The sequence below is a fragment of the Olea europaea genome, unplaced genomic scaffold (genome assembly GCF_002742605.1).
Source record: "Olea europaea var. sylvestris unplaced genomic scaffold, O_europaea_v1 scaffold1869, whole genome shotgun sequence".
NCBI classification, from domain to species: Eukaryota; Viridiplantae; Streptophyta; class Magnoliopsida; order Lamiales; family Oleaceae; genus Olea; species Olea europaea.
The window spans coordinates 70,999-81,012 of record NW_019236481.1 but is presented as its reverse complement, the minus strand read 5'-3'; the positions used below and the strand labels follow the sequence as shown (position 1 = coordinate 81,012).

The 10,014-nt window shown below is 35.3% G+C and overlaps 1 protein-coding gene across 2 annotated transcripts; it reads left to right on the top strand.

The window, feature by feature from the left end:
* Window positions 1-1,078: 1,078 nt before the first annotated feature.
* Window positions 1,079-6,767, top strand: LOC111378768 (putative glucuronosyltransferase PGSIP8). 2 transcript variants are annotated; one of them, XM_023002003.1, is made up of 5 exons: window positions 1,079-1,659; window positions 3,396-3,642; window positions 5,394-5,595; window positions 5,680-5,827; window positions 5,953-6,767. In XM_023002003.1, exons 1-5 carry the CDS (start codon window positions 1,424-1,426, stop codon window positions 6,491-6,493), a joined length of 1,374 nt encoding a protein of 457 aa, XP_022857771.1. In that variant the 5' UTR covers window positions 1,079-1,423; the 3' UTR covers window positions 6,494-6,767. The 2 variants fall into 2 exon arrangements, with proteins under 2 accessions (XP_022857771.1, XP_022857770.1); XM_023002002.1 differs by lacking the exons at window positions 1,079-1,659; window positions 3,396-3,642 and adding exons at window positions 4,779-4,797; window positions 4,985-5,231.
* Window positions 6,768-10,014: the final 3,247 nt, after the last annotated feature.

The following is a 10,014-nucleotide window of genomic DNA, read 5'->3' as shown; positions in this document are numbered from 1 at the left end:
ATATATATATATATATTAAACAATACTTTGACATCATTTTAATCATATATTTTTAATAAAATAACATTACATGTATTTTCATAATGTTTCCTTATTTTCTAATCACATATTTTCATCAGTAAACTATTCAAAAATGTATTTTCCCTTCAAAATGGGACTCAAACAGGGGCTTAATTTTAATTTATCTCAATTATATCATTAAAATTATTGCAGCGCATGTTCAAATTTTAATCTAAGTGAAAGCTAATAATTAATTTTTATCATATATTTCATGAGATCCATAATTTTTTAATTATACAATTCATCGACTTTTATCAAAATTTGCTAAAAATATAATTATAATCCCTACCAAATAAGGGCTTAAATTCAATTTTCACGGACAACTCTATCACTCTTCACCCCCCAAACTAGCAAAACGCACTTAGTGAGTACTCATACCATGGTAAATCCTTCACATAATCAATATATGACATCTCAACGCACCATTGAGCCATAACAGAATAGTGATAAAATAAAAAGAAGCATGTCTAAGTAATGAATTGTCATAATCCTCTTATTACACTCCTCGATTCTAGGGTGCCAGACGATAATGACGTGGAAAATCCATTAAAATATGATTGCCAACTTTGCAATTTTCATTAATCATTATTTGATTTATATAAAATTTGATAAAATCTATTGTTGAAAAACTTTGGATTTTACAAAATATGTTAGAATTAATTATTGATTTGACTTAAATTTCAATAAATATTTTTTAGTTTATTCAAATACATGATTATGAGAATTAATTTTTTAACCGTTAACTAGAAATGTGGGTCCCACTTGTGAGTGAAGAGATAAAAATAACTAATTATGATAAGTAACGATCAAAAAATTAATTTTTTGACTTGAAAAATCAGAACAAAACGGATATAAAAACGATGAAATCAATGACTCAATTGAGACAATATACTAATTTAATGAGCCAATTGTGGATTGCTGAAACCGATGAACTTTGCCATATTTTATTCTATTGTACCAAATATTAATTAAAATATATAGGAACCGGGTTCATCTATATAAAGTCTCAACGCTTATCCTCCGCCACCCGCCCTCCGCCCCAAAACCACACCCCTCGCATAATCCCTCTTCAAGAAGAAATATCTCCGGCCCTCCTTTCCCTCTCACGCAAGTAAACATACAAATTCGTTGTCCAAAAAAAGAGACCAAAATGAATAGAAACATAAATAAATACATATGTATATGTCATTGAGTAGTTTTTCCACACATACACGCAGAGAGACATAGTCTTCTCTGAAAGTTGCTCTCTTTGAACCCATTTTTCAGCGGAATTTTCTTCTCTGAAAGAGTGATTCTTGCAAATTTCTCATTATTGGGTTGCACAAAAAAGCTGTACAGTTATTAGTAAATTGAGGGGAAAAAAATGGGAGAAAGGAGGCTCTTGAGTTGCCTAATTTTTTTGGTTCTGAATATTGTATGTGAAGGCAAAGGGATGCACAGAAATGCTTATGCTACCATGATGTATATGGGGACTCCAAGAGACTATGAATTCTACATAGCGACACGTGTCATGCTCAGATCTCTCGTGAAGCTTAAGGTTAATGCTGATCTTGTCGTCATTGCCTCCATGGATGTACCCGACCAATGGGTACAAGCTCTGTAAGTATTTTATATTTCTCCCTCTAGTTGTTTCTCTATTTATTGAGTCAAGATCTGCTGTTGCCGTTTGGCTTGCCACACAGTAAGAAAAATATTTGGTCTGAAAAAGTGAGTTTTGCGTGTGTGATTTTGGGGTGGAGAAGCGGAGAGAAGCACTTCATTAGAATATGCTTTGGCTTTTCTTGTCCCAAAGAGAAATTGATGAAAAAAATAATCAAAATTTATCTTTGTGAATAGATTGGATTAACCAATGGATGAATGCAACGCAATTTGGTTAATATGAAAAAGGGTCCCACTTTGTGCACAATATTGACATGTTTCTCTTTTTTATTTTCACTTGTTTGTGTTAGATGGTCTTATTCTAAAAAATAAATCGTTTTCGTCTCTCCGACGAAAATTATCACAATTACATGATATTAAAGGGGCGTTTATTTCCCATTTTTATAAGAACGAGAATGAAAAATATAATCGTTATGGGTCCCACACAAGAGATAGAAATTCAAATTTGATGGCTTGATGTGATGGATAATGATCATATTTTTCATTTTAATGAGGAAAGAATGGGAAATAACCAGGGCTTAGTTAAACGACAGATTAGACAAAATTATTCTAAGACTCAAGTGGAAACTTAGGAGGAAAATTCCAGCACCCTTCCAGTCAAAAAAGTATTACCTTTCTGCCAATTGGCATAAGATAAGGTCAAGATTGTTATCTGACTATACCATTTGGACCTTAACATATACACACAGCTTTTTATTATTGGAGAACAATTCTGGATAAGAATTTTATTATTTTTGAAAACCCACGTCTCTATTATTTCTCTTTTTAGCAAACTCGGCCTTTGCTTGAACTCGTAGTTAGAAATTTTATTTCGTTGTTTCTTTAAAAATAAAAAATAAAAAATAAAAAATAAAATGTTTCAGGGGGACGTGACTTGCGAGATCATCCTCTTTAACAAAATAAATTTTATGTGATTTAATAATTGATATTCTATTGAGGATAATTTGAAGAATCTTATAAGACAATTGATGTGTTGTCACTATTTCATAGATCACTCTTCAATTAACTATTGCCAGCATATAAGCTGTCACTTTGTCAACTCTTATTTTTTATTGCAATGATCTTTTGCGTCTTCAGATTGTGGGAATTTTTTTATTATTTCTTTGAATAAATTACAAAAAAATTTAGGACGTGAAGAAAAATGCTCTTACAAGAAAAGGGTTATTCTTTTCTTTGTCGAGGTATAAATCATTTGATTATTGAAAAGGACTCGTTGAAATTGATTTAACTATATGAGCTAAAAGATTAAAAATGGAAAAATGTCTTGTATCACTACTTTGTGGAACGACACGGTCTAGTTATCCATAGCACAAAGAAGCGAACAGCTAGTTAATTGAGAAGATGAGATCAGATTATGTTTTTATATTCAGTTTTAAACACGTCCCTTCATGTGCACGTCGAATTCATTATTCAACAAGGCCTTGGACGTGTGCAATATTCATAAATGGGCTTTAGAGATTTGAATCCGGATATTATGTTGACGCAAAAGGTTAAACTAGTAGAGAGGAGACATGTTTATTTCTTTAAAATCTGTTTTTTCAATGATGGATCGATGATCGAAGCTTATTTTCTTAGTGAATAGTGTACATCAGGATCTGTATCTCTAACATCAAGCTTTAGAATTCTGAAATCAATAAGAGAAAATGTATTAATGAGTTTTCATTTTCGTGGTCCAGTGGACAGGAAGATGGTGCACAGGTCATGAGAGTCGAAAATCTAAAGAATCCATATCGAAGTCAGGCGAGATTCAAGCTAACACTGAACAAACTTTATGCTTGGAAACTAGTGGAATACGACAGGGTGGTAATGCTCGATGCCGATAACCTCTTCCTCGGAAACACAGATGAGTTGTTCCAATGTGGCCAATTTTGTGCAGTGTTCATCAATCCTTGCATCTTCCACACTGGTCTCTTTGTATTGCAGGTAAAAACTAGCTACAAATATGTATTTTCCCCTCATTGTTTTTTTTTCTTTTTGTAATATTTCTTAATCAAAATCAGGCAATATGTTTAATAATCATCGAGATAAAAGGTTCGTACAAGTTCATTAAGGCCCTCTCTATTTTCTTCAAAATCCTTATGAATCTAAAATTGCAGCCTTCAAAAGCAGTATTCGATGACATGATTCACGAACTGGAGATCGGGAGAAGTAAGAAACTTAGGAGGAAAATTCCAGCACCCTTCCAGTCAAAAAAGTATTACCTTTCTGCCAATTGGCATAAGATAAGGTCAAGATTGTTATCTGACTATACCATTTGGACCTTAACATATACACACAGCTTTTTATTATTGGAGAACAATTCTGGATAAGAATTTTATTATTTTTGAAAACCCACGTCTCTATTATTTCTCTTTTTAGCAAACTCGGCCTTTGCTTGAACTCGTAGTTAGAAATTTTATTTCGTTGTTTCTTTAAAAATAAAAAATAAAAAATAAAAAATAAAATGTTTCAGGGGGACGTGACTTGCGAGATCATCCTCTTTAACAAAATAAATTTTATGTGATTTAATAATTGATATTCTATTGAGGATAATTTGAAGAATCTTATAAGACAATTGATGTGTTGTCACTATTTCATAGATCACTCTTCAATTAACTATTGCCAGCATATAAGCTGTCACTTTGTCAACTCTTATTTTTTATTGCAATGATCTTTTGCGTCTTCAGATTGTGGGAATTTTTTTATTATTTCTTTGAATAAATTACAAAAAAATTTAGGACGTGAAGAAAAATGCTCTTACAAGAAAAGGGTTATTCTTTTCTTTGTCGAGGTATAAATCATTTGATTATTGAAAAGGACTCGTTGAAATTGATTTAACTATATGAGCTAAAAGATTAAAAATGGAAAAATGTCTTGTATCACTACTTTGTGGAACGACACGGTCTAGTTATCCATAGCACAAAGAAGCGAACAGCTAGTTAATTGAGAAGATGAGATCAGATTATGTTTTTATATTCAGTTTTAAACACGTCCCTTCATGTGCACGTCGAATTCATTATTCAACAAGGCCTTGGACGTGTGCAATATTCATAAATGGGCTTTAGAGATTTGAATCCGGATATTATGTTGACGCAAAAGGTTAAACTAGTAGAGAGGAGACATGTTTATTTCTTTAAAATCTGTTTTTTCAATGATGGATCGATGATCGAAGCTTATTTTCTTAGTGAATAGTGTACATCAGGATCTGTATCTCTAACATCAAGCTTTAGAATTCTGAAATCAATAAGAGAAAATGTATTAATGAGTTTTCATTTTCGTGGTCCAGTGGACAGGAAGATGGTGCACAGGTCATGAGAGTCGAAAATCTAAAGAATCCATATCGAAGTCAGGCGAGATTCAAGCTAACACTGAACAAACTTTATGCTTGGAAACTAGTGGAATACGACAGGGTGGTAATGCTCGATGCCGATAACCTCTTCCTCGGAAACACAGATGAGTTGTTCCAATGTGGCCAATTTTGTGCAGTGTTCATCAATCCTTGCATCTTCCACACTGGTCTCTTTGTATTGCAGGTAAAAACTAGCTACAAATATGTATTTTCCCCTCATTGTTTTTTTTCTTTTTGTAATATTTCTTAATCAAAACCAGGCAATATGTTTAATAATCATCGAGATAAAAAGTTCATTAAGGCCCTCTCTATTTTCTTCAAAATCCTTATGAATATAAAATTGCAGCCTTCAAAAGCAGTATTCGATGACATGATTCACGAACTGGAGATCGGAAGAAGTAACCCTGATGGTGCGGACCAGGGTTTTATCGGAAGCTACTTCCCTGATTTACTTGATCAACCAATGTTTCATCCTCCTTCAAATGGTACAAAGCTTGATGGCAACTATAGACTTCCTTTAGGCTATCAAATGGATGCTTCTTACTATTGTAAGCAAATAACAACTCTGATGTTTCAGAAAATTACATTCCTATCTTCTTATATCACTAAATTACATTATTATTTGGCTCTAGATCTCAGACTAAGGTGGAGTGTACCCTGCGGACCAAACAGCGTTATCACTTTCCCGGGTGCCCCGTGGTTAAAACCATGGTATTGGTGGTCGTGGCCCGTCCTCCCACTCGGCATCCAGTGGCATGAGCAACGGCGTCAAACACTTGGGTAAAGTTCTTGAGCCAAATTTTTATGAGTTCTTATATCAACCTTATTTTCATCTCTTTTCATGATCGTTACTCTTCATTCCTACTTCTCAAGTGTCGAGCAATCTGAGACTCGCTTTTTGGCAGGTATAATGCAGAGATGCCACTTGTATTAATCGAAGCTGTATTTTATCTAGGAATAATGGCTGTGGCACGTCTAGCACGGCCCAACTTATCCAAATTATGCTATCGCCGAGAAGAGAAAAGCATTTTCTTCATACAGTCTGGCTTCAAATTGATAGCTATATGGTCCGTTCTTTCTGCCTACATAGCCCCATTCTTTCTCATTCCCCACACTGTTCATCCACTCATAGGGTGGAGTCTCTACTTGCTGGGTGCCTTATCGCTTTCAAGCATAGCAATTAGTACTTTTCTTCTACCAATTCTGCCCGTTTTAACGCCAAGTTTAGGAATCTTTGGGGCCCTTTTGGTAATGGCTTGTCCTTGGTACTCGAATGGCGTTATTCGGGCACTTGCTACTTTTGCCTACGCATTCTGCTGTTCGCCTGTTCTGTGGATGGCATTTGCTAAAATTATGTCATGCCTTCAAGTCTCACATGAAAGGGAAGCATTCTTGCCTAGATTGAGCGAAATTTCGTTGCCCTCGGGTTTCAACAAGTTGTACTGAGAATCAACCCCTATTCATTGTATGATCTGTGGAGCAAAAATCCTTATCTTGTGGCTGCATGGGTTCCAGGATGAGATTTATAGCCATTTAGTGCCAGACATCTTAAATCCATGGTTTGCATTTTTACATAGAAGCAGAAGGGATTAGTTCACCGTGTCAATTACTGAACGTAGAATTTATTCAGTTGTAATTGATCGATTGATTCTCATCATTGAAATTCTTAACGTAAAGAGCTCTCAACTCTCGCCTTACGAAATACAAATATGTTTCTTGACTCGATGCATTACCATTACTGTAACTTCAAAAGAGTCGAAAAAGCGTACATCCCTCGGGAATTGTGTAATGTATTTCAAATATGCTACTTGTATATAATGCGGTGTCCATCTAAATGTCAATCCCCCTCACATAGAGTGTGACCCACTTCGAATAAATTATATTTCATATTAGAGCCAATAAAAATAATATGAAGAGGAAGGGATTTAGCCTTTATATGGGAAATTATCAAGCCGTCTCATTACGACTTAAAATCTAATTAGTGTTTACATATATTTTCGGCCCACACACCTAAATTACCACAAAGTATATAAAATATAACCCGTAAGGTATAAAACGGTCCAATTTATCACATAATATATTTGGCTCAATCATAATATCATTATAAACGATACATCCAACCTGGAAAATTTGCAATAAAATGGAAAGCCCATATTTAGAATTGTTCCAACAAATTATCCTCCATGTGATGGGATTGGACACCAGAATGGACACATTGCTATGCATGTAAAATCACCCGTTTCAAATCAATTTTTTCTGACACGAATTGAACAAAAGTAAAGTACTCAATTTGGTTAATTGGTTAATTTTACTTTTTCCTAAAATTAATAAAATAAAGCTATTAAATGATTTGTCAATTTGTAAAGTCTCCAATTCCCTTAATTAGAAGTACTGGTCTATATTGAAAATCAATGTTTTTCAACTTGTCAACTTCCTACATCTTTATGAAAATTGAGAACAAGTATAAATTCATTTAGAAAGAAAGTCTCAAAAAGTCTCAAACAATTACACAGACCATAGTAGTATCAAGGATAACCCCTCGAATCAAGCCAAAGAAAAGGAGGATGATTCTTAGACTTAAATCAAGGCTAATATTAGAATGTAACTGTTAGGAAATTGCAACGACAAAATTAGTCTAGTTGCTTAAAATAGACTCGGTACGATGTATATAAATATTGTATTATCTTGTAAACAATAAGTGTGGAAAAATCTCATTGACTTGAGCAATACAGAAATTAAGTCTACCATACAATTTTTATCATGGTATTAGAGCAGTCAAGCTCTAACAAGCAATTGATCCCCTCCCCAAAATTGTTCTCTCCCATGCCATCAACATCCCTGACTCCTTCCCGATTACAACCGCTCTCTCCAATTGATAAATCCTTGATTGCCCTCAACATTTCTTTTTAGGTTAATGAGAAGCTAACACCCCTAGTCTTTCCAAAATGGCGTGCCCACATTGAAGCCCTTCTCATTGACTATGATCTCCTGGACTACGTCACTAGAGACCACCTATGCCCCGTCCTTACTCCCAGCTCTCCAACAGACCCATAGGTTCGTCAAAATAAGCTCATCCTTAATACTATTTGGCCTTCACTACTACAACCATCACCCTCCGTCACTGCCACCAAAACATTCTAGGATGCATGAAAAAAATTAAACATCAAGAATGCAAGTAAGTTGCGAACCCGAGCAATGCAACTAAAGGAGGAGGTTACCTTGATTCAGTTGGGCAATTGTTTCATGCCGATTATTTGTACATGGTGAAAATTTCTTGAAGATGAGATTGCCCTCATCAATCATCCCAATCTAATGATGATCTCACCCTTTACATTCTTCATGGTCTACGTCTCGACTTCCGTGCGATTGTCGTCCCTATTTGTGCTCAAGAGAACTCATGGACCTTCAAGGACCTCTACAATTTCCTCGTTGACCATGAAAGCTACTTGCGTCGCCTCAAGGTCATCGCCTAGTAGCTAGTTGCCACAGCCAATTCCATCCATCGCCACTCTATTTTGCATAACGCAACTGGAAGCCCCCAGCAACGTGGGTCTTATAAGGGCAATGGACCCTGATGGTCTTCAAGCCCACCTCATCCCAACAATGACCTAAATCATGACCATAGGAGGCCCTGGAAACTCTATAAGCCGGTTTAATTAAAGCCACACTGTTATTAACCCAAGAAATAGTTTTGTGATCAACTGGCTCATACTGTAAAAAGTTGTCTGTGGTCGCATTCTTCTAATGTTACCGTGAATTGTGCCTTCACCTCTTGCACCAAAGACAATGAATGGCTCATTGATTCTGCGGCATCTCACAAAGTTAATGGTAATTTGACAAACTTGTGCACCTACTCTGAGTGTGATGGGACATGTGAGGTAGCAATTGGTAACGAATCAAGTTTGCTTGTCTTCTATGATGGTTCTTTAGTATTTCAAACGTCCATTTGTACCTTCCATCTGGATCAAACACTTTGTGCTCCTAAAATCAGCAAAAATTTGATCTTTGTCCATCATTTTACATCTCAAAATAATGTTTTTATTGAATTTCACCCCACTTATTTCCCTGTGAAAGATCAGATCACAACGCGATAATGCTTAGAGGTATATGTGAAAAAGGTTTGTACACACTCCCAAAGTCATTGGTGGATTCATCAAAATGGTTGCAAATATACATGAGCGAACCTCGATTGAGAGATGGCACAAGCGTCTCGGACATCCACCTTTCAAAACTGCCCAAAATTTAGTTAATTTTTTTTCACTTCCAGTAAGAAAAGAGCGATTGTCTCATCTATGTACTTCTTGTTCAGGCAATAAAGTGCATAAACAACCATTTCGTTCCACTAGTCTTCAAAGTCATGCTCCCCTTGACCTTATTTATACTTCTATTGGTCTTGATGGTTTACGATATTATTTGATTTTGGTTGATAATTTTACCAAAAATTTAGGGTTCTATCCTATGGCTACCAAATTTAGTGTTCCTAGTATCTTTCCAAAATTCAAACACCTTGTTGAAAATAGATTTCAAACCAAAATCACAAGTCTTTGCTTTGATAATGGTGGTGAATCCTTGCCTGAAAATAATAACTTTCAATTCATGGAATTAGTCACTAAACCACTGCACCCTATTCACAACGGCAAAATAAGGTCCCTGAACGTCATCATTGTCACTTGGTGGAAACAGATCTCACCCTACTGCATGATGCATCCTTGCCCCTCTCTTATTAGCCGCATGCCTTCCATATTGCCACCTATCCATAAACCGTCAACCTACACCTTTGTTATGGAACAAATCCCCATTTTGCAAGCTTCTTAACTATCTCAAATTACAAAGTTTTGGTTTCCATTGCTTTCTACTCACCAGGCCTTGCTACAACATAAGCTTCAGCACAAATCTGTTTACTGCTTATTCCTTAGCTATCCTTAACTTAAACCCCAAAATGCATATAAATGTCTACATCTATTTGA